We start from the raw sequence: 25,818 nt of genomic DNA on the forward strand, positions 1-25,818 counted from the left end.
AAATATTTCGGCAGGCACCGGGAGTTAAGGATGTAGTTATAATTAGAGATGCTAATGGTAGCAAAAAGGAAGTACAAGCACGGCATCCAGTTCGAGAAATGCACCAAATGTTTATGGAAGAAAATCCAGTATGCAAAATTGGAAAAACTAAATTCTTTGAGCTCAGTCCAAAGCATGTCTTGCTTAGTAGCAAACTTCCAGGCAATGTTTGTGCTTTTAAGCATCATGAAAAGTTCGGATTGACTGAGGAAGCCTTCAGCAAAATTTATATTGTTCCATCTTACGAAATTCCTTAGAAATTTATTTTATGTTTAGAAAAAACAGCTGAGTGCGAGTCTCTAGAGCAGATGAGTGGAGTGTCTAGTCTATTCTCAAAATCTCCACAGATTAAAAACATTAAGCAGATCCACCATTTAAGAGTACAAGAAGGCATATCAGAAGAGTTTTTTTTAGTGAAAGATATTGAAAAAGAAAATGATGAATCCAAGAGAAATGCTGGGGGTTGATATATGGTTAGATAGGAGGACAGGTTATATCCTGGTGTGGTAATGTCTGTTGCAGAGCAAGAATTTAAAGTCACTGTAATGGCTGCTGTGGGAATCTATTGTAAATGGCCAGAAAAAAGAGATGAAATATTTTACCAGAAAGAAAGCATGGTGAAAAGAATTGAGCCCTCTGTACTAGTTAATAACAGAGGACTTAATAAGTTTGCGTTGTGTGAATCAAAAGTATCTGAATTTACTTCATGTACACTTTTTCTCCCTTGCACTATACTGTTTAAATAACTTAGTTTGCATTTGCACAATATTTGATAAAAGTTTGATACAAAGGGAATTTCGTAACGTAAGTTACTGTAACGTAAGTTACCCACTTAAAAAATTATATTTAATTTAACTTTTGAAATAAAATTTTAAATCTAGGCATAAGAAATATTTAAACATGTCAGAAAAATGATACATATAATCTTAATCATGAAACTTTTGTATAAGAACAGAATTTTGCCTTCAAGTATATTGCAAATTTATGCCATTCCTTTTTCGGTAACGTAAGTTACCACGCTAGTTTTAGGCTTTTACACTGTTTAAACTGAAAAATAATAATTATTTTAATTGGATTCCTTTTGGTTTTGATTGTAATTTTAAGAAATCACTTTATTTTAATATGTGTATTCATATTATTTGCTTGCTTCTTAGTTCGCAATGCAATAAAGTTTATGTGAATGTAACGTAAGTTACCGTGGAATCGCCCGTATAGACAAATTTAAACATATGAGCTATAACTAAAATATTTACCAGTTCTAGTAACAACAGCTAGAACTCTGTTGTTTTCATAGTATCTTGTCTGTATAATTTCTGTACCACAGAAAAGAGTATGGCGTTTGTGAACAGTGGGACAGTAAATTTCATCATCAAGCTTAAGCAGTGGTGTTTTTGTCTCAGGAACACTTTCACCTACAAGAAATATACAAATATAGTAGAGATTAAGACTATTTTGTGAAATTCTAAGGAAAAATTAAAGTATCAAATAGACACAGCAAATTTCAGTTCTAATAAAAAATATAGAAAGGTACAAAAGAAAATGGAAATTTGTAAAACTCTTTATCTTTTAAAAAATTTTATTTTATTTTCTTAGAGAAAAATCATTGATATTTAATTTATAAAGAAATGTGTATGGCTTTAATGTTCATAATGCAACAGAGATACTCAGTAGAACATCAAAACCAACATGTCTTTAGAGAAACAAAAAGAAAAATAACTCATATTTCTATTACAGGCCTAGAAAAAAAATTTAATCCTTCACATTTAGAAATGTAAAAAAAATAAATAAATAAGAGCAGAAATTTTTTTCAATGAAAATTGAGAGAGAGAAAATTAATGCATGCATACAATCAATCAAAATCCAAATTTTCTACAAAACCCTGTGAAAGTCTTAAAACTGAACATCACAAGGTAACGAATATCATTTTTCTGATAAACATAAAATCGTAAATGTTATTCATTTAAAAAAAAAATAATAAAATAAAATAAGTAAACTATTTTTATAAAAAAAATATTTATACATTAGGAAAAAAATCATGAAATTATAATACATGTTTAATTTTTTTTTTAATTCTAGTAAATTTTAAATAAGTAATTTAATATACTATATTTCTTTACCAGTTAACATGCTTTCATTAACAATACAATTTCCAGCAATTAGTACAGCATCACAAGCCATTAAGCAACCATGAGGAGGTATAGCTATAACATCTCCAGGTACTAAATCTGCCGCTGGCACATCCTCAAAAACTATAATAAAAAAAAATAGATTTAAACATTTTCTCTTGGATTAAAATAAGGCAATAAGAATCATCATTTCCCTTTGGCAAGTATTTTTCACTAACTTTAAATACACAGAAATAGCAAGCACAGTAATAGAGTAGCGTTTTGAATTCTTACAAAACCCAGCAAGCTGAAACAAACAAAATTTTCTTTTCCATTTTCTTTTAATAACATTCAAGATTGAATTGTCTAAAAAATGCTCATGATTAAATTAACTTCCATGCATTTTCAACTTTTTTAAATTTTAGTCCGTATTTATTTTATTAAAATTAAAATTTCCAACAAAAAAAAATGAAACCAAGATTTTTTTTAAAGTAAATTTAAAAAAAAAATTTTTTTAGGAAAAGAATCCTTACCTTTGGCTACAGAAATAAATAGTTTTACTTAGAAAAGTTTTAGAATAGTGAAAAACAGATTTTAAAGATAAAACTCATAACTCAAAAATGTAAAATATTAATAAAAATAAAATTATCCGTGACCCTCCAAACTTTGAGAAATTTCTTGCTAATATAAAAAAAATATTTACCTTCTGCTACTGAAATAGAAAGATTTAATTATAAAAGTTTTAGAACAGTCAAAAACAGATTTAAAAGATAAAACTCCTAACTCAAAAATTTAAAGCATTAATAAAAAATAATAAAACTATCCTTGTTCTTGAAAATTTTCTTGCTCTTCCACACAATTTTTTCTATTTAATAACACTGATTCTATATCGCATTCTGCTGATGTCATGTAATATCGCTTAAGATGTCATCACGGGAAAAGAATACAATGACTCCCATATGGGCAGGTCGAATAGGAGTGTGAAAGTGGGAGAGGTAAGGTTGAAGAGTGAAAAAAAAAAGCTGAGATTCATGCAGAAAACCCCCTGGAAAAAAATCTGGCAGTTTTGAGTTTAGCCATCGGCTGGAGCATAACTCGAGAGATTTTCGGATCAATTCGAGGAGGGGGGCAGAAGAAAAACACAAAATTCGGGAAAGTTTGCAGGTCAATGAACTAAGGACTAGTACAAATGCAAAAGAGAAAACGAAATTGTGTCCTAGCTTAGCTAATGCTTAATTTCAATTTGAAAAAAATCTCAATGTAAATTAAATGTAATTAGCAAAGTCCTGGAGAACCGCTCAGGCATTCAGAAAACTATTTTCTCATATTTTTAGCATCAAAGTTTTTAAAATAGGAAACATAGCAAATAAAGACTGCAATAAAATATTTTATATTTAAATTAATACTTTATTACTGAGCCAATCAACATACCTCCTGTATTTCTTCTTACAGTCACTTCAACCGAATTTGATTTTGCAACCATATTTCGCAAGATTTTTTGTTGCTAACAAAAAAAAAGTCACAATTACTGTTGGAAGTTTGAGCTAGATAAACAAAGATAGAAATGTTCTTGAACTCAAGAAATGCATGGCTAAAAATAGAGATAATTACTATTTAAATTGTGGAACAAACCTAAAAATATAACTAAAAGGTCATAGAAATAAGCTCATAAAAAAATTTCAAACATTACTTCCTGTAAATGATTTGATACAATAAATAATATTTTTTTTCTAAATATAATAATGCATCAGACTTTTAATAAAAGAGAAAAAAATATAACTAAAAGGCCTACCCTAAAAATATAACTAAACAAACCTAAAAATATACCTAAAAGGTGATAGAAATAAGCTCATAAAAAATTTCAAACATTACTTCCTGTAAATGATTTGATACAAAAAAAATTTTTCTTCAAAATATAATAATGCATCAGACATTTAATAAAAGAGAGAAAAAACTTATTTTGTTATGCTTGAAAAATGATAAAATTATTTTACTATTAATTACAAATGTAGAAATGTAAAAACTAAGTAAATAATTTGAATAAGAGTTTTTCAAAATTATTATTTTTAAAACCATTTACCCATTATAAAATTAATCCATAGATATTTACTCAATTTTCTTTAGAATAAAAAAACAAATAAAAAATTTTTTTAAAGTGCCAGAAACAAAACTTTTGAAATTAAAAACAGATGCATTTAAGAAATTTTTTAACTAAATAATCAATGAAACAGTAAAAACAGCACAACTCGTTTAACAAAACAGCAAATAGTGCGAATATTTTAATAACCTGCTTAATTTGCATAATAGGCAAAATGTTATTTAGATACAGACATTAAAGCTTATAACTGACCTCTAACATGCGTTTAATGCTATTTGTTCACTTAATATTCTGTCAAAAATAGTTAAAAGTTAAAAAAAACACACATTTTACACTCAAATTTCATAGGATTATTTACAGGTAACAAAAACTTTAATGCTTTAAGCTACTCTGTGACAACTGAAGTAGTTGAAAAGAAATGCACACTGAATAGTACCTACTTTTTTAGTTTCTCGAAGGGTGAGAATTATGGATGTCAATGAAATAATGAGAATGCAACTTGCATATATCCTATAGTTGTCAATTAACCACAAAATTATACTGAAAATTTGAAATATATAGAAAGGATTTAACACCTAAAACACAAAAGAACAAAATTAAGTATATGAATATTGAACACTTTTAAAATATAGGTAAAATAAATAAAATTGATATGTAAGAAAATGCTTGCAAAATAACAAGACAATAACAAAGAATAAAAGAAAGCATGAATGAGAGGAAAAGAAAGCATTAGAAATACTTATAGCAAAACCTAGGGTACCTCTTCAATAAATAATGTTAAATAGGAGCTGACATCTATGGTAATAGTATTTGGTCCATAAATTTCCCGCCTGCAATCAAAAATAGTAATTACAAAAAAAAAAAATTTAAAAAAACATGATGGTATAATGATGGTACAAAAAGAAACACATTTATATATACATACATTTCTCCTTCTTCAACATCTGAGAATCCAAAGAACCGATCATAAAATTCTGAGCAACGAACTCCATAGTCATAGCCCCTAATAAGAGAGAAATTACACATCAATTGCAGCACATAAAACAAAAATTAGTGATAAGACAGAAAAGTTTCTTAAACTCTGAACGTATTTGTGTGTAGAATGAGTTTGTCACCATTCATTATCTCAACAAAAAATAAATAAAAAATGGTAGCACGAGTGTATTAGTAATTTTTTTTTTATAAAACAAAATAATTCTAATAGCCTTATTCATAAATAATTATTAATACTTTGATCTGAAGACTTCACATAGTATTTCTTTGTAGCTAAAGTGCCATGTAACATAAGAAAATATCTACTTAATTTAAAATTACATGTACATCAAAAAATCAAGACATTTATATACATATTAGAATATTTTCTCAATACCAAATCAAACTATAAAGAAAAGCTACTTTGTCTGAAGTTTGATACCACTAATGTTTATAGAATCTATTCTATATTTTCTAACTGAAATCTATTTAATGACTTACAAAACTATATCTTATCTTCACAACTCTGGAATCTTTATAATATCAGTTAGGTATGGTTTCTATATTTTTTACTTATTTCACTTCAAAATTATCCTTTAAGACAAAAAAAAAAAAAAAAAAAAAAATGAACAGATATATTTTGTACAGAAAAAATTTCATTATTTCTCTATGTACTTTCACATTAGACTCAAGTGTTGCTAACTTAGGGAAATGAAAAAGATTTTGTTCACCAAATAAAACAAATATTAGTATAAATAATAACATCTATATATTAACAATGCAACATTTAAAGCAAATGAAAAACTAAAATATTTATACTTTAGTCATTCAGTACCACAGCTGCACTAAGATTGAAAAATTTAATTTCTTAGAAGAAAAAAAAAGTTTTAATCAAGTTCAAACTCTTACCTTAACCGTTTAAAACACAAGTTTTTGCTATCCCACACATATTTCACACAATTATGAATGAAGTAACGATATGAAATGGCCTGAAATTAAAGGAGAGATTTTATTTACCAACAGGAAAAAAAAAAAAAACAGTGTGTTAAAGTTAGTCTAAGAGAAAAATAACTTATAAGAGTATCGAAATTCCAAACTTTTTCTACATAAAGCTTTAGAAACCTTAAAAATTTCTGGTTGCAAGAAAACAAAAAGGACTTATTGAACAATGAGCAGCCATTCCTTCATTAACTACTTAACAATAAACACAGCTAATTAAGTTTATAAACAGATATTACACATTAAAAAAATTAACTTAGATAATCGCAAAACCTCTTTAACACTCTGACGACTGAGCGTATTGCACCTGAGTGAAGCTAGTCTTTACACATTTTTTAACAGCTAGAACTAATTATTGCCAAACAGGGAAATCTATTAAAAGATAAGCTGAAGCAATGACAAAAATAACTATTAAAAACAATTCGTTAAGAAAATAGAATAATCTACAATTATAAAATCTAATACATAAAATGAGCAGATACCAAGCATATAATATTTTTGAAAAGAAAAATGGATTAAACATTCAATATACATAAACATATTAAAGATATTTATAAAAAATTTAAGGTAACATATCAAATTAAGGGGGGGATACGTACCGGAGAATAATTGAAGTTCATTGAATTTTCATGATGATTGTTTACAGATGATAATGATCTGGAATATGCAAGCTCTGGAGGTAGTGTAAATGTCACAGGCTGTACAATAACATTTATTACTGACACACTACCGTGGAGATCCTTAAAAAAAAATTTAAAAAAAGCAGATATTAGGCTTTATTCTTCTATACATTTTTAGACACAGAATAATAAATATTATGAAAATAAATGCACTCAGAATGGCAAAAATCATGATTTTTTTTTTTAATTTTTAACATTTACAGATCTAAGCTCTGATAAAATGCTTAATATTATTTAAAAGCAAAACTATAATTAAAATACTTTACATTTTGAACTAAAATTGTTAAAATTACAATATAATTGATACAAATTAATCACTAAAGAAGTAAAATCATAGTTATTTTTGTTCAAGCTCATTCAGAAGCTTTTGTTATAACAACGACCCACTTTGTCAGTTACCTACAGCTAATAAAAAACTATAATTTAAAATTTTCACATCATTTTTATCCACTTTTAGTTTGGCTTTTCTTCAATTAATCCATTTTAACATCAAATATTAATTAATATTCATTCATGTTGCATTATTTCTCTGTATAACTGTTTCAATATAAATGGAATGAATCTTCAAAAAAAAATTTACATACTTTGTTTTATATGTAAGAGTATGTTTTATTAATAATATTTAGCTTAAAGCAATGATTTCTAAAAAAAATAAAAATTAGCTGATTTAGATCATTGGTTTTTTTTAAAAACAAAATCAAGTGATATAAATTACAGCAATCCTGATTAGAATTTTAGTTAAGTGATTAGAAATCCTTACATTTTAATGACATTTGTTTATATTTCAAATTTAAAAAAATAAACTAATGATAACAAGTTTCAAAATAAATATTGATAATGTACAGATTGATTAGAATGTTATCAACTTTTATAATCAACTTATCGTAATTTATAATCTTATCATTATAATCTAAAGTTTATTTTATTCAACTTCCTTTGCTAATACGTCTTTTTAGCTGCTTAAACAGTAAAGCTGTAATGTTACTGTTTTATTACATAAATAAATTGCTCAAAATAATTAATCTGAAAATGAAACCATGCACTAAATCACAATTATACAAACTTCATATTTTTAATGGACAAGTTATTTCATGAAGTAAAGTTAAGCATCTTTTTCGAAGGCTTGGATGAAATTATGCTTTTTTTGTGAAAAATGTTATTTTCATAACTGATGTAAGTTTGCAACAGTTACTCATGACCATTTGGTCAAGTTAAGCCTATCTTTGGCCAGCACCCTCTATCTTTATTCTGAAAATGGAGCAAAACGTCAATATGGAGAAAAGCAACAGTTTTGGAGAAAAAAAGCACTAATTTTTTTTTCATGTTTAGAAACTTACTCCAATGCTCCATAATTTGGGCTCATAAAAATTGGCAAAAAATGGGAATAATACATCGATTTAAATAATTTCTATCTAGGAGGGGAAATTTCACCAAATTGGCAATTTTTAAAGTTAATTTTCAAAATATTTTAGTTATTTATCTGTTCTAAAGCTCAAACAATTCTTAACAGTAAGATGGCCTATACAGTTTAAATTCAGTGCTTCAAGTATAAGCTGGGGCCTGTCCAGACATTTTGTGAAAGGTCCATTTTTGAAAAATTGTGAAAAAATTACTCGAGTATTTGTGAATATAAAATAAACGTTAAGTTACATTCTTTCAACCAGGGTCCTGCTTTTGTGAATTTGTGCAAATAGGGTCCTGTTATTGCAAAAAACTTTTTCAAGGAGTTTTTAAAGTGTAAAGACATACAAGATTATGCTCAACAATGTAAAATTAGAATTAAAAAAAATTAAATTTTAAAAAATAAACAGCAATTGTTGCTACAAAATTAGAGATGCAACATACAAATATTTGATATTTAGCCTATGCTGCTGAATGCAGAATATTCATTTCGGATGAATAAAGGAAGAAGTGCCTGACGAAGTCAAAACTTAGTTTGTTTACTTTCCTCTCCCCCCCTTTCTGGGAAGGGTTTATTCGATTAACAAAACAATAATGAAAATAAACAAATTTGTGAAGAGTCCAATTAAAAGATAAATTATTTTGTGAAGGGTCCGCTAACGGACCCAAATTTCTTCTAAACAGACTCCTGATAAAGCATTAAAACTGTGGATTATTTTTATTTTTCCTTGTCAAAAGAGCTTCGAAAAACTTAATCAGTGAAATTTTAAAAGTAGTAATAATTAAAAAATGAAGAAAAACAAAAAAATACCAACTTCCTTAAAAATGTGTTGCAAGCAAGAACTAAATTTAAATGAGGATAGATCATACTTAGTGCTACGTATGAATAAGCAGAACAACATAAAAAAAATTCTTATTCACATTGTTTTGCTTTATTCCAAAATTAAATTGTTGCACACTAAAATCAAACAATTTATACAAATCATTATCATAAAAAGGAAATTACAAAATAAAGAATTTAGTATTGTAACATACTTTTAAAATAAGTACATTAGCGGATGAAACACTGCATGGCCTGCAAATTAATTTTACCCTCCAGTTAGGATACCATTTAACCAGCAGAAGCAATATGCCTGCTGTGAGGAAACAAAATGTATGGTATATACATCTTCGACATGGGCTTTCCAAATATCCATGAGCCTCCTGTAAATTAAGAATTAACGTGATTATTACTCGAATCGTCAATAAATTTCAATGTTTTATATACTAATTTGACAACTTAAAAATAACAAACAGAGATAACTTTAAAAACTTTTCTCAATTTAATAAACTATTCAATTATTAATCATAAATTAAAATAACAGCCACAATAAACCACCTTTGCATTTAAAATGTGTATTGTCCAAAAAATATGCATCTAAAGTAAAAAATAATAAAACTAAAGAATAATAAAATTTTTGCAAATTCCATAAATTAATTAAGACTACCAAAGTAAAGGTTATAGATATAGAAAACTACAGTAAATTATAGTATGATAAATATGAATAACTACAGCATGATAATTATTCTTTCCCTTCACCTTCCAATGAAAAGCCTGAAAACTTCCAAAGAAAAAAAAATATGCTAACAAATTAGTTATCTTTCATTTTACTACTAATAAAATTATAATAAAATAACAAACGGGATAAACAACAAAATAATTACGCTTTATTTTCCTAGTATTTAAATGCACAGAAAACAAATTTCCATCCTAGTTTATTGATAGAGATGCTGCGCTTGGGACTGAAATTGCGGCCGCAGCATACAATAGACAAGTTAATCAGTTAAATGCTGAGACAAAATCTGTAACATATCCAAAGCCATATTGATTTTAAAAAAGTTTTTTTATTTTAATAATTCTTAAATACTTGAATCTAATTTCAAAATTTGTATCCCTCAATAACTACCATTTTAGACTTTTCATAAGCGTAAAGTACATGTATGGATATATTATGAAAGAATGTTTATTTTTATAATTGTAAATTTAATTAAAGCTACAATTGAATAAATGCATAACAGTTTTAATGAATATTAAGAATTTAGGAGCTTTTTAGTAATTAAATTATTATGTTATTAAATTATTATTATTATTATGACAACTACTGTTAACTAGACTGAATTTAGTACTTTGAAAAATTGTTTCATAATACAATTATGTGACAATCATAACAGCTGTAACATTAGTAGCTGCAACATTATTAACAACTGAACTTCAGTGTCCTTTAAGACATAAGTAAATAATAATTAAATAATTTCGCTTTTATCAAAAAGGTATGCTAATTTTTAAGAAAAAAAAGTTTAAGGTCATCCTTAAAGTTTACACCAGAAAAGAAAACTTAGTAGTTCAATAGGACCACCTAGGTATTCATTTAATGGTTCAAAAACTTAATATGGTAGACAAACTCGAGAAAAATTACATAATTCATGTCATGGTACACATCAAAAATTATTAATTGCCATCTATAACACTCTAAAACTAATTAAGTTCATTACCCCATAATGATTGAAGATTAATATTTATTAAAATTAAGAGAAAAAAAGATAAAATATTAGCGAACAGATATAACATAGAGATTAAAATGCTGAGACCAAATAAATAAATGAGGAAAACAGAGAAAATGAGAACAAAATATAATATTAAAAATAAATTATCTAAAAATTATAAAATTTTAAATACTGTCGATTCTAAAAGAGCAAAAAATATTTTATTGATGAAAAATTATATTGTCAGTACATGAATGCAAAGTACTCAAATTAATTAAATTGCATGTAAAGTTTAAATTTTTAATACGTAAATTTAAAATTTTTTAAACCATTTGAACTTCACCCGTATGAATTTCGTAACACTCGTAAAACAATAAAATTAGTACAAGAAATTTTTTTAATGTAAAGAATTCGATACAAAAAGCTACTTTTCATAAATATTTCGTAAATTCCAAATGTATTTAAAAGCGACAAATTTGTCGGACATTGATTTGATTTTAGAGACATTTGTAGAAAATTTGGCTAACACCAGTACGTTTGTAAAACATCTAGCGTAGCAACTAGTCTTTTTCCATTTTTATATTTATTTTTTGGGAATTTAGTTATTTTAGAAGTCAAAGCCCACAATGATATTAATCAAAGCTTTAATTTATGATAATTTAACACACTGAAATATTTGAATTTTTTTTCCTTACCAACTGATCATCAGTTCCCTCTTCAATAATAACAACTTGTGGTTGATCTCCTTTAGCAAGGAGCAAATATGGCATCTTCAGATTCTCTGAAAAGAGAAAAATATACAATATTAAGATAATGATAAATGACAACATTGAGCATACAGTTGACAAAAAAAGTATTAGCACACTAAGCTAATTTAAAATTCTTGCAAGATAAAATAACCAAACTAATCCAAACTAGGATTTTCTTTACCTTTATTATAGTAAAAACAAAAGTAAGTGAAAATAAAAAGCACACTTGCTTTTACAGAATTTAAAACAAAAAAACATTATTATATTTTTGCAAAAAAAGTATTAGCCCACTTAGTGAAACAAATAAAAACATTTTTTATTATCGGTGATTTGCTTTTTAATATCTTGTATGCAATCCATTGGCCTTAATGACTGCTTCTAATCTTCGTGGCATAGATTCTACTAACTTTTTGGTAATATCTGAGGAAATATTATTCCAGGAATGAATCAATGTAGATTCTAAAGAATCTCTTCCCGTAATGTGGTTATTCCTTACTTCTTGATCTAGATGGTGCCAAAGATGTTCGATCGGGTTCAGATCAGGAGATTGGGGGAGAGTGCGTAGCCTTCTTGGTGCATTATAAAGCAATCATTCCCTTGTTACATTCGCGGAATGTCTAGGATCATTATCTTGCTGGAATATATAGGTGTTTTGGAGGCCTAATTTTCTAGCACTGCTTTTCAAGTTACGGCGCAAAACCTCTATATACGATAAAGCTGTCACCCTACAATTAATAACTTCCAAATTTCCAACCCCATTATGCACCATACAGCCCCAAACCATCACATTTCCCCCACCATACTTAATTGTTGACAAGATATTTTTCTGATCAAGAGCAGTACCTTTTTTCCTCCAAACAGTTAAAATGCTTTTTGGCCGAAATATTTCAAACTTACTCTCATCAGAAAAAATAACTTGCTTCCAAAACTCCATTGGCTTACTTCGATAGGTCAGAGCAAACTCAAGTCTCTTTTTCCTATTAACCTCGCTAATAAAAGGTTTCTTCCTTGGCCTCCTACCCCGAAGACCACTCATATGGAGAACATTTCTAATAGTTTGTGGCGTCACTGACTTGCCAGAAGTTGACGCAAAGTCGTTGGCTAAATTTCGAGCACTTTGAATTGGATTTCTTAGGGCCATTTTAACAACATGCCTCCTTTCCCTGTCATTTACTTTGATTGGGCGACCAGATTGGGGTTTATTTTTCGTGGATCCTGTTTCTGCCACTTTTTTAGTAATGGAACGAACTGTTGAAAAGCTCAATTTTAACTTTTTTCCAATATCCCGCTAACTTTTTCCTACTTCACGGAGACATATTATCTTTTCTCGCGTGGAGCCTGGAATTTCACACTTCTTCGGACACATACTTAATGAATAGAGAAATTCAAAATAACACTGAACGTAACTTAATACTCTAGTCTTAGTACAAGTTATGAATCGGTTTCAGTAAGTGAATATAAGGTTTTATTCTTCTTTTATCTGTAGTGGTAGTAATGCAATTCGAGTGTGCCAATATTTTTCTTGTAAAATAAAATGGAAATATTTTGTTAACAATGATGGGAATTTTATAATTTGTGATTTAGTTTTCATTTGAAAATTGAGTGTAATATAGTTTAATTGGTAAAGTTAGAACTTTTCATTGCGTAAATATTTGAAACTATATTGATGTGCCAATACTTTTTTTACCGACTGTATGTACAACAATGACAACATGTTAAGAAATAAAAAATATAAGTACAAAATGGCAATAAATACTATTACACAAGATACCTCAAATCTCTTATTTCAAAACCTATTGATTTCCTTAATAATGTAGAAAATATAAGGTATATTAATATTTTTCAGTAAGAAAGAAGCAAAAAATTGTTTCCGAATTTTACATAACTTACAAACTAGCCATTTCCGAATATAATGTCACATTTAGTGCTACAAATAATTATAAATAAAATAAGATGTTTCTCTGAAGAAAAAAAATTCATCCCAAAACAATATTTTGAAAGTGACAAAGATATAAAGCTAATTTTTACCACATTGAAAAAAAAAAATGTGATTTTGATTTATCAAGAATTTTAATTTACCTCGATAATTGTATTTAAACTGTTTACAAAATTACATGTTGAACCATGTAAGAAAAATGCTCTATATTTTAACACATTCTGTTAAGTAACGAGTTTCCATATGTTTACATCAAGAATAAAACTGGTTTAACAGAAATTATAAAAAAGTAACATAATTTAATGATTTCAAATTAACTGTAAAAACAAGTTAATGTTTAATTGTGGAAAGGATCTCAAACGTCATATTTGTGAAATGATTTGAATTATTAGACTAAAATATATAAACGCATAACTCATAGAAATTTTGACAGAACTTACCTCAATGTTTGGAATGTGATAGAAAATTAACGGGGTAGTTAAATTTTACCTTCGATTACATTAAAACTCGAGATAAATGAGTTAACATAAAAATGCGCTAACAACATTTGAAAGCACAGTATTTGAAAAGCTTTTAATACACCTTCTTACCATTGGACATTTAAAAACAACTAAACTCAATTATGGATAATTTACCTTCGATTAAATTAAACCTGGAGATAAACGAATTCATAGGATAAAAATACAAAATCAACATTTGAAAGCTCGGTCAAAAAAAATTTTAAAAAGATTTTTTAACTTAATACCATTGAATATTCGGAAACAACTAAACTTAGCATCAAAGAATTCTACCTAACTGGTAAAAATCGTTTGAAACTGAGAATATTCGGAATACAGAGAATGATTAATGTGTTTTCAACAAACATATTTCATCTGTTTCATGAAAAGCAGAATGAAAAGTAATATGATGCAGCGGAAAGACAGTTAACAACAAGGAAGGAAACCGTAGCGGCAATAGCGTAAACGTCAATACCAAAAACCGAGCAAGTGAAATGTAAACAGATATTTTTATAGCGATCTATAAAGGGAGAATAAAGACGCAAAACCGTTTGACCTTGAAAGAAAATAATGGTTATAAAAACTAAAATGATTAGGTAAACTACATAAAAATAATTATTTTAAAAGTACTCAATAAAGAAAATTTAGAATATTTGAACTATTTTTCTCGTAACTCTTCAATGTGAGATTTTAAGCTAATATATTTACAAAAAAGTAGTAAAATGCAACTTTTTTTCATTAAAAGCGCATGAAAATGTTTTGAAACGACATTTCGTGTGATTAAAAATATCAAAGTTGAGATTAAAAATATGTATGTTGCATGCAACTAAAGTAAGGCCATACAGATTAACACACATACAGGGTACAAAAAAAAAAAGACTTATTAAACAACAATTTGAAACACAAATCAAAAGCATAATTTCTTTGTTGATTGGACTAATTAATTAAATTATCAAATACGCCACGAAAACTATGAATGACTGCAACATATATTGTATAGCAATGCAGAAAATATGCAATTACTTTAGTAAAATGTAATTTACAAAGTGCATGAGTAAACAAATGGATCTTTTAATAAATAATTTCGAAATAAGAACTTTTGAAAGAAAATTTTATAATATTTTCCATAAGTTTAAAAAAGACATATATATACAGAACGCAAGAGTTCAAGTCGTTTTAATATACCTAAACTACTGATTCTAAATTTTTTATTCAAAATGTTACCCTGTCATTAGAAACAGTAACAAACAAACTTCGCCAATTCCCTCGCATCGCATACGTTTTTAAAGAAAAGCAAACAGTTTTTCTTTCTTGTTTGTTAAACTCTGAGATCATTTTGTGTAATAATGATAATCGTTTGGTCTCAAACATTTTTTAATATTTAGTTAGTAAATTACATACCCGTCTTAATTCATATTCTATAAAATTAAACCTATTCAATTAAAATAAGCGTTAAAACGTTAAAGCGTCAATTAAAATAAGAGTTTATTAATTTAATAGAATGGATACGCCGATGAAAGTTTAAAACTTACTAATGTAATAAAAAACATATTCGTGATGTTCCATATTTTTGATTTAAAAGAAACCCCTTTATTCCTTAAAATTGTGAAAATGCATTTACACATTCGTTATAAATTTTTCTTACTCTGCAAGATCATCAAAAAGCCACTGATTTGAAAGATAGACAAAGAAAAAAAAAGAATATGTATGAGTAAAAAAAAAAGAACTAACTGTATGCAATCAAATATAACGATACTTCCGAAGTTTTCACATTATCTAAGTGATATTCAGTCAGTCATGACGAAAACTGATTTCATCATATTTTTGGATAGAAAAAAAAAAACTTTCATAACTTTTTAGTAGAGCATTAAATAAAACTTAGCAAAAAAGGCTTGCATTATTGATTTTCTTTTTTTTCATACTCCAGTTTCTCGTTTTAAAGAAATTTCATTTCAGCAAAATCGAAATGTGAACGTATTTGCTGAAAGGCTTTGCCAAAAGAACAAAAACAATTTTAAAAATTTTTAAGTCTGTTTACTTCAGAAACGTAATGAAATAATAATATTAAATCATGTGTGTAAAAAGAAAGTTAATAAAGATTATTAGATAATTAGCGACTTGCCACAATAGAATATGAAAAAAAAAAATGTTTCGAAAGATTTTACGGTGCAATAAATCTTTCACAAAAATCTTATACAATTTATTGCTTTTGATTCTAATGTTATACACAATTCTTTCAAATAGACAGTTTAAGAATACGGCATGCCGTTAGTACATCAATTAATTAAATATCCAGTAGGCACATAAAAATTTTAAACTTTGTTTTTTAAAATGACTGAAAAAAAAATAGTTCATAGAAATACGGTAAAAAAAAAGCTCAAAAATCGTCAAAACCCGGACATCAAAAAAAAAGCAAAAGGTTCTACCCTAGGTCAAATTTTTCACTTCTGAGAGAAAAATGATTTTAAAAAAACAGTTGACAGATTAACTTTCTTTCTCAACACAAATAAGAGTTTAAAAAAAAACTCAGAAAAACGCATAAAGTATTTAAGTAAATCAAACATTTTTACTTCATGTCGTACCATCATTATTATTAGTAGTAGTACCGGAAAATAGGAATTTTCCTATTCTATCTGAATTTTTTCTATTGGAAAAAATTTCAAAACACAAAATATTAAATTTTATGTTGACTGAATAACTTTCTTTTTACACACCGATAAGTTAAAAAAAAAAAAAAAAAAAATCGAAAAACGTAGCTTAAACACAAACAAAATTCTTACTTGCGAATAAACTTAACAAATATCTAGAGAGAGAGAATCAATTTTAGGTTCTAAGGTAGGAAGTTAAGTCTCAGCATTTTTCTTCGAAATTAATTCCATTAAGACGGGAATATGGAAAGAATTCTTACAATAACGAAAATGAACTTAACACATCGAAATCGAGTCAAAGACTTCAAGCATTTCAATACAGACAAAAAATACATATTTTTATTTTATTACGAAATACCGTCTGTTGCTAAAAGAAAAAAAATATTGTATTTTCGATAAAAAGGATAAAGTCAGTCATGAGAAAAACTTACTTAAGACGCCATCGAGTAGTATCCAAAAATTCTTAAAGGAATATAAAAATAGACAGAGATAAACAGTAATAACAGAATTAAAATAAATGGAATTACCACAAGGTTTCATGTTTAACATCTTTTTGTATTATCGTTATGTAACGCATTTTTTACATTAGCCTGCTATCTTATTTAACAGTCAGAGCATAAATTATATTTATTTAAGATGGAATGATGAAGAAAAAAAAGAGAATGAAACGTGAAAGTCATCCGAATTATAACATGTCTACAAGACTTTGCCTTGATTGTCAGGTCTATATTTAGAAAGCCACAATAAATGAAAATTCAAAAAAACTTCTTTTAGGACAAAGAAGAAACCTCGTGATAAGTCATTAAAAAAAAAAAGAATGAATATTTAAAATTTAACAAAAGTGAGAAACAGGGACAGGAAGTCACTATTTCAGTGGGAAAAAAGACCACTCGGAAGAAAGTGTTTCGGAAGAAAGCAAGAAATTGAAACCTTTTTTAAAGAAATTTTAAACATTGAAACCACTTTTTTAAAAAGTGTGTAATTATTGCAAAGTAATTTTAAGAAATTTTCGGAAATGCTAAAAGACCTCGATTGTCCGAAGCAAATGAGGCCAGACTGTCATTGAAAAAAACGAAATATTCTGATTATAGATGTAACCTTGTTTTTTAATATAGATTTTTGTTAATAAACTCTGAAAATCGAGGGGCTTTTTTTTATGTAATAGTGTGACATACTGTTTAAATTTAATATTAATATGATAATTTAATATGCCATTCAGTTAAATAGGTATAAATATATTTTGAAATTAACTAGCACTTTTGCTCTAGATAGCAGTACTCCTCTAGTATACATAAATATATTTTTTAAATAAAAAAATAAACCACTTTTGAATAAGCAACATCTCATTTAGAATCGTTAGCGGATCTTACAGATTTTCGAATTCATTTCAACGAAATCACCTTTGCACGCATTTTCTCCAGTCTATTCATTCTCTACGATATTAAATTTTTCTTGCACAAATATCATACCAGGCTTCTTTTTAGTCATGAAGCCATGATTGTAAACACGTAAATAAAAAAACTGCACTAGTAATAATTAGAAATAAACACATAAAACAACGAAAATTACAACCTTCAGACCTCTTTATTAAATTAAATTCGAATACTAGTTACTTTTAACATTGTTTAAACATCAAAATCTACTATAAGTTATAACAACGGTATATGATACGTCTGATCCATTAGGGATGTAACAAATTTATATCGGGTAATTTTTATTAAATATACCTTCTTCGAAAGAAAGAAGAAAAAAAAGATTAAAGATTTTCTAAAGCAAACAACTAAAGCAATTGAGGTTAAATTTGCATTAAAAATTGCGAAAATGCTATTAAAATTTTTAAACATAATAGAATTGTTTATTTCGTGCTTTAACTGAAATAAAAGAGAGGCATTTATCGTCACTAGAACTGAGCGTGGATCAGTATTTTTATTTTAATACAGGTCCTTCTATTAAATGAAACACATGTAAGCAAATAAGTTTCCAAAAGATGAATTATGACATTCGAACGTGACAAATACAGTGACACTATATCATGAAGTATACAGATGTTTGTTCTTATTTTTATTGACAATGAAATTAGCCAAAAAATGTTTCGAAATAAAGATTAATTTGTACAAGAAGAGTCAAGGCACATCAAAGATGTTATGAAAAAAAATAAAAAAAATTCTTTTTTTCTGTTTAAAAATAATTGAATTTAGTAATCATATTTCTGAAAATAAAATGATTTGGGGATATTTCCGTATCGTGATCTGTCGCGCCAACTACAATCGCCAAGGTGCCAAATAGATTTTAAACTTGCAGATTTAAAAATAAAAAAACATGTAGATGTTTGCCCGGGGGTGGCTACGAGTTATACCTTTCGAATTTGGTCCCTTTCTGTGATGTTTTTTTTTTTTTTTTGGTTTCTCGCGAGCCACTGCCCGAAAGTTACCAAGACTTGGCGATTATTCTAATGTCTCACTCCTGGGAGAGTAAATTTTGTCTCAAGGGGGAAAGCTTTTTTTTTTTTTTTTAAACAATAATAATTCAGTACTTTACAAATATCACAATACCGCTTGTAATGAATTCAAAATATGGTACAACTATATCAAACGTTAAATTAAAAAAATAAGCATTTACTTCCATAATAGTAATTACTATAATAGTAATGTAGAACTTAAACTTAACATTATATTCAAACACTAATAGCATTTATTTTCAAAATAGTAATTATTTTTACAATCAACAACATTTAATTTTAATCAAGTAAAATTAATTATAATCAAGACTTACATGGCTTCATATGCAATGTGTAAATAAACAAACAAAAAAAATCGCATTGTACACATGCTGTAGAAATAACACATTAAAAAAAAAAAATTATTAATATAAATACAAGTAAATACCTCTATCAGATAAGAGAGACTGCGTCTCGCCCTCCTCAGACGTAAAACAAAGCATTTTCTTACAGCAAGAAAACACAAAATTATTAATAAGCAATTACGCTAGTATCAAGAACGCCATTTGCACCGGATACAAAATACTTGATACAACACGCTCACACAACGTACTAAATTTCCTGATTGAGTTCTCATCTCTCCCTAAAGTGCAAGTCAGACCAATGGAGAAGCTGCATTTACATGAGCTCACCACAAAACGAATGAATCAGACATATGGAATGAATTGGGTTCAATTTGACAGCACAAAAAGAGTTCTAAATTCTTCCAGAAATCCACTGTAAATGAGTGCACTGCTTAAAACTTGTGCTTCGATAAAAACCAGCTGCCCAGAGAACAAATAATTTATTTTGTGAACTCTGATTGATAATAAACGCAGAGAAATTCAAGATAATACTAACAAGAGAATAATGTTTTTTATGAAATATTGAAGGTCTGTTATCGAAGAGTGGCAAGGAAGTTAAACACGTCAGATAAATTCGAAGCAGCCATTTGCCGTTTGATTCGTACCGAAAACAAATAAAATGGTCCTTGATCTTGGATTATTGCTAAGAATTATTCTCGGTAATTTGTTTTTTTACACCGCACTTAAAGCATAAGTACTACTTGTGATTTCCGATTAGAAAGGAAAAAAAAAAAGATTGATTTTGTAAACATCACTACCAGACAAATTAAATAATCTGATTTATCTCTTATCGCATGATCATAGTAACATATACTGTAAACCACAACAAGCAAATGCTCTCATAAAAGTGTTAGACACTGGTCAAAACAGATGATTCTTTCATACTAGGGTAAGACTGAATTTTTAATACCATTTTAATTATTTTAGTAAAGTTTGATATTTAAAAATTATCATTCGGATAGTTGTATTCTAAATTGCTAGAGAATATATGGGAAACAACTCACCAATACACCAGTAATAATGTGTAGTAATAAACACTCTTTCTTAAAAGACGGTTTGCAATTATTGATGTAATCAGATCTTACCGAAAATACTATAAAAACTTAAAAAGTTGAAATGCACGAATATTGTTTTACGTACAACAATATTGTTTCTAATATAATTAAAGTTGTATTTTCTTTTATTGGCACAAAACGTTTTTAAAACGTACAATTAAATAAAAATAATTATGAAATTCATTTTAGACATAAGCCTATATTGAAAAAAATATATTAATTTCTAACATGGTGTGCAATTAATGAGGGACATAAAAATTAATATCCAGGAACGGGTCTTATCATTCGAACTTTTTAATATCACATTTTCATACTTATAATTAGTATGAAATGCAATTAATGCAAATATTGAGCATTATGCAATTAATGAGGGACATAAAAATTAATATCCAGGAACGGGTCTTATCATTCGAACTTTTTAATATCACATTTTCATACTTATAATTCGACTCAAACTATAATAAGACTGCTTGTTATCCAATGTTTATATTAATTCCTTATTCCATACATTCGCTTCAATTTTTACTTATATTTTATTCTGGTGAAATAAAATAAATATATTTAGATTACTGGATTGAAGTTTACAACTCTAAATAGAATCGAGTGTTTAATTTTAAATTTAATCACCAAAAAAAAAAAAGATTTTTACATTTTATCTTGTTTATTTCATAGAAAACTTAAAAAGAAAGGTAGTCTCATTTTGAATGGTGCAAAAAAAAGGGAGGGGCTCAAAAAGTCTACAATAACAAAAAAATTATGGCAATGTTTAAGAAAAGTAATTGTTTCATTCTGATCAAATAGAATCAAATAAACCAGCAATAAAAAATACTTGTAGAAAACCTGAGTAAATTGTAAGATTTACTTATAAGTTTCGAAAATATATTTTTTTTCTTTCTTAAAGTGTAAATGTTTTTTATTTCAATAAAATTCTTAGCAAGCTTTTAATACTAGCACACGCTTTTCTTCTGCAATTGGTTCAAACGCTTCAGAGAATAAAGCAAATAATGAGGATGAGCAAATACGTACTAAGCAAAGGTTGTCGCAGATAAAAGATAATTTTTTTACGATAATCTTAACGAAGGATAAGAATAGAAAAACAGTATGAAATAAGTGTATATCTGCTATGACGATAGGCTTTCTTATCATAATTGTCAATTATTAGGGTTAAAAAAAAAAGATGATTTTGCTGAAGTATTATGAGTATAGCAAACGGCTATTAACTTCAGTAAACTATATGTTTTTATACTACCTAAATTATGCTTAATTTATTTTGACAACTTCGAAAGAAAAGCATAACACTAACTAAGCATTTAAAAAAATAAACAAAAGTAAATTTTGCACGAAATTGGTTCTAGTAAATTTAATTACACCCATAACTTTATGCAGAGATGCCAACTTGCTCCGGACAGCAAATATATATTTTAAGGTGGTATTTTATAAATTGTGATTCTTGGTTTAATAAATTCAATTTAGTAGATTTTTATCCACTACTATTTCTAAATAGTTCGCAGGCTTATATAATTCACCACTTTATAGTATTTATGTCATGCTAGACCTTTTAAAAAGCAAGCAAAAATAGTCAAATATTTGCAAAATTTATTATTTTTTATTTTTTTATAACCGTCGTTGAACAGCCGACCCAATTTCATGGGTTTACGACTACTTACGTTCAACTCCGTAGCCTTGTAATTTTGAACCAATCCAGAAGACAAGGAAACTCCTGGATCAGTACCCCCAGAGGTATTGATTTGTTGTGGGAACATGGAGGACTTTGAGACTCGACAGATTTAACGTGCATCAGTCACCATTTACTACACGGGGAATCTTCGGCCGGCGAGGATCGAACCCACGACCTCTTGGATATGGGCCCAGCGCCCTACCGACCAGGCTATCCCGACCCTTGGACAAGTATTAAAATAATTTAACAAAGTGGTCCGATCGTGGCAGTGGCTTGTATTAGATACAATAATTAAATTTATAATTAAGAAAATTAATTATGCATGATCTTTTCACCAGTAAAAAAATGCCAAAAATAGGATTTAAAATGCAAACCACTACCATCTAAAATGTAAACTACTCATACTATAACTGTATACATATACATATAATTATTTTGGTGTGTCCGGAGCAGTTGGCATCTCTGCTTTATGTAGCATTTTTTTTAAAATTCGCATTAAAAAAAAATTAGTCTTAAATGCATAATTTTCGACAGCTCCACTATAATTTTTTACCCAGGTGATCGTCAACATTAAAAACTGAATCATCTCGATAGTAAAAACCAAACTCTTGACAATTTTTTTTTAATAAATTACATTCTATTAATTACTGAACTGAGAGCGATTCAGAATTAAATTTAGAATACATATTTACTTAACCGAGATAAGCTTTGAATGATTCTGAAAAGCAAAATAGGTCACCCTAATATCCTCCTATCTAAAAGAAAAATATTAAGGAGTCCTGAAGTATTTAAGTTTCTACTTCTTTAAAGCGCGAATACATTCCTTACAACAATTACATGAAATAAAAATCGAACAAGTGATTTAAAAAACAACATAACATACACCTGCTGTTTATTTTGACTTATCTGATGTCATTTATCATTTGTGTCACCAAGACAAGAGTTAATTAGACACCAATTGTGAGCCTAAAAATATTACAAACAATAATTCCATATCAAATAAATCATTAAAATAACAAAATGCTTATATTTAAGAAACGGGTAACTTCTTTCGGTTACATAAACGCAGACATCTCTTAAAAGATGAATGAACCATTATAGGGAAATAATTTTATTTTAGGACAGCTCGAGACAACTTCGAAATGCAGATAAAGACATAAATGAACTTACTAAAAATACACTACTAAAAACTAATGCCGAATCATAATGAACAATTAGAAAGACAAACAAAATAGGAAGCAGATTAAGAAGTTAATAATGATGTCAAAAGTTTTGATGAAAGGACGATGGGATTAAACAAATCAAAATTAAAAGTCAGAGTGCTTCGGCCTTTTTAAGATTGAATATAGTAATTAACTTTCACTTATTTTTAAGACTGCTGTCGGTGAAGAAAATACATATTATATTTTGCAAAAAAAAAATATTTTTAAGATTTAAAAAAAAAATATCTATTTTTTAATAAACTCAAAATGGCAAATTGTAACAAGTGAAAATTTGCATACACATTTTGCACACCCAATATTTAGTTCAAACCTCGGGATTTTAATGTAAATTCTCTTAACTATTAATATTTTATTTTCTTGTTTTGAATACGAAAAACGTTTAAGGGTGCATAGTAAAATATTTTTATTGTATTCTTCAATTTTTGACAGGGTTAGCATAATTTAAATCACTTAATTTAAATAATTAAAATCGCGATAATTTAAATCAATTGTGATTGTTGTAAGAGCCATTTTTATAAACAAGAAGATTTTCTTTTTTAAAGTACAGAATATTTTTTGTAGAATATAGTTAATAAATACATTCTTCAGAGTGTGATTTTTTAAAAGTTTGATTTCAGTAATATTGAAAGTTTTTTGCAAAGAAATAATGAAAGAGATATATACAAGTAAAATATTTTATTTACATGCACGTCCCTTTCATTATTTTATTAAAAAACATTAATTATAATATTCTTCTTAAAAAATATTTTTTAAATAAACAGATTTTTAAAAAATATTAAAGTATAAATCATTTTTTATACAATACAATTAAAAAATACATTTTGGGTGGGATTTTTTTTAAAAATCATATTTCATAAATAAGATTTCTTACGAAGAAATAAAAGGAATACGCATATAAATTATTATATTTCAAAATAGACTCATAAAAAAAGGAGACTAATCGCGGAGAGGTATGAAAATTTTTTAACTAATTTTCCATTAAATCTAAAATAATTTGAGGGCGAAAAACTTTTTTATTGTACCTATTTAGTTTTATGCTTATTCAAACTCAGTGCTTTGAAAACCATATTAAATATATATAGTTCATATATATACCAGAGTATTTGTATATACCAGAGTAACTTAAAATGATTTTTTGTTTCAGTTATGTTTTCTGATCTAAACTAATTTATTCTTCATCAGTTATCTAATTGAAAAATAGTCTCCCAATTTTAATATTCATTAGCAATTTGAGATTGAAAAACATAACTATGATTTTATTTATTCACCCCTTAATTTTTAATAAATAATAATTTTAACTATTTCAGTGTAAAATCAGTGTATATGTATCAGTGTATATGCTTTCAGTGTATATGTAAAAATATTTAGAGAAAATCCGATTTAAATCAAATCTAAATTTATTTCTTTTTTTTTTATTTGCCAACCCAGATTATTAAAAATAGCATTTTTTTTCCGGCATTGACTACTAATTCTACGGGAAAAGAAAACTGCCATAAGTCAGTCTCAGAACTATTTTTCTCCATTGCGAAAAAAAAATGTACATTATAAAGGGATGCATAAAAGGGAATTTGAATCATTAATTCCCATCTAGACAATTTTCAATGATAGCTTGAACTACCAGTTTTGTACTGATAAGGAAATGCAAGAGAGTGGGAAATAGTTTAGTCTCATAAATTGGTTAGAATGATGTGCTGTTGGCATTAATCTTACTATCATTCACTTTTACAATAAAAACTTTTAAAACAAATGTACGCCTAGACAAAGCAAGAATTTCATTTCATCAATATTTAAATCACGTGCTTCTTACTCTAAAAGTGCAAACATCGAAAAGTAAATGATCTTAAAATAGCATTTAATCATTAAAAAGATGAATTAAGATAAATTCAACTGTCAGTTGATAACTTCGTATCTTGTGCTTATTAAACACCTTGGTTGTTTAACAAACAGCTGATCATTAATATTAAAATGTTTTGTAAGATCTTGTGATCGGTAACAATCACGTGAGCTTTAAATTAAATTCGGCCATATTGGTTTAATATTTTGATTATATATACACTCTCTCAATATTGAATAGTAATAAAAAATGAGATGATTGCCAAATCAATTAAAATTTATAAAAAAATATATAAATAAATACTTTTAAAACAAATTATTCAATGTTTAAAATTTGTCTTTCAGTGAAGTTAATTTTTATTATAGGAAATTTTTTTTTAATACATAAGATTTAATATGAGGATAAAAAAAATTATCATTTGAAATTTAGAATTGTCTCACAAATCAGGTAATTTAACTTTTAATTTAATCTATCATTGACATGCTTATCAATGCAATCAATTATTCTTTAGCTGGTCTAAGATATGCCCATTAATTAGTA

The 25,818-nt window shown here is 27.2% G+C and overlaps 1 protein-coding gene and 1 long non-coding RNA gene across 12 annotated transcripts in view; one reads left to right on the plus strand and one right to left on the minus strand.

Annotated features, from left to right (window-relative positions):
• The window catches only part of anne (polyamine-transporting ATPase anne boleyn), a 94,905-nt gene that overhangs the window by 40,410 nt on the left and 28,677 nt on the right, over nucleotides 1-25,818 (minus strand). For 6 of the 11 annotated variants that reach the window (XM_071187212.2, XM_016069777.5, XM_016069774.5 and 3 more), the window contains 10 exons: nucleotides 11,513-11,598; nucleotides 9,330-9,497; nucleotides 6,813-6,953; nucleotides 6,124-6,203; nucleotides 5,168-5,245; nucleotides 5,003-5,072; nucleotides 4,683-4,817; nucleotides 3,576-3,648; nucleotides 2,157-2,288; nucleotides 1,293-1,451 (listed from right to left, as the gene is read on the minus strand). In XM_071187212.2, coding sequence (XP_071043313.1) covers nucleotides 1,293-1,451; nucleotides 2,157-2,288; nucleotides 3,576-3,648; nucleotides 4,683-4,817; nucleotides 5,003-5,072; nucleotides 5,168-5,245; nucleotides 6,124-6,203; nucleotides 6,813-6,953; nucleotides 9,330-9,497; nucleotides 11,513-11,587 — 1,111 coding nt within the window. In that variant the 5' untranslated portion in view covers nucleotides 11,588-11,598. Of the gene's footprint in view, nucleotides 1-1,292; nucleotides 1,452-2,156; nucleotides 2,289-3,575; nucleotides 3,649-4,682; nucleotides 4,818-5,002; nucleotides 5,073-5,167; nucleotides 5,246-6,123; nucleotides 6,204-6,812; nucleotides 6,954-9,329; nucleotides 9,498-11,512; nucleotides 11,599-13,942; nucleotides 14,378-19,532; nucleotides 20,101-25,818 lie in introns of those variants that run through there. The other 5 variants (XM_071187210.2, XM_016069775.5, XM_016069778.5 and 2 more) reach the window with 5 other exon arrangements.
• Nucleotides 20,258-25,818, plus strand: part of LOC107453095 (uncharacterized) — a 28,395-nt gene continuing 22,834 nt past the window's right edge. Inside the window, exon 1 of the long non-coding RNA XR_001585275.4 lies at nucleotides 20,258-20,377. This is a non-coding gene — a long non-coding RNA (uncharacterized LOC107453095). The remainder of the gene's footprint in view (nucleotides 20,378-25,818) is intronic.

This window comes from Parasteatoda tepidariorum, chromosome 9 (genome assembly GCF_982258835.1).
Source record: "Parasteatoda tepidariorum strain Cologne lab strain chromosome 9, Ptep-v5.0, whole genome shotgun sequence".
NCBI classification, from domain to species: Eukaryota; Metazoa; Arthropoda; class Arachnida; order Araneae; family Theridiidae; genus Parasteatoda; species Parasteatoda tepidariorum.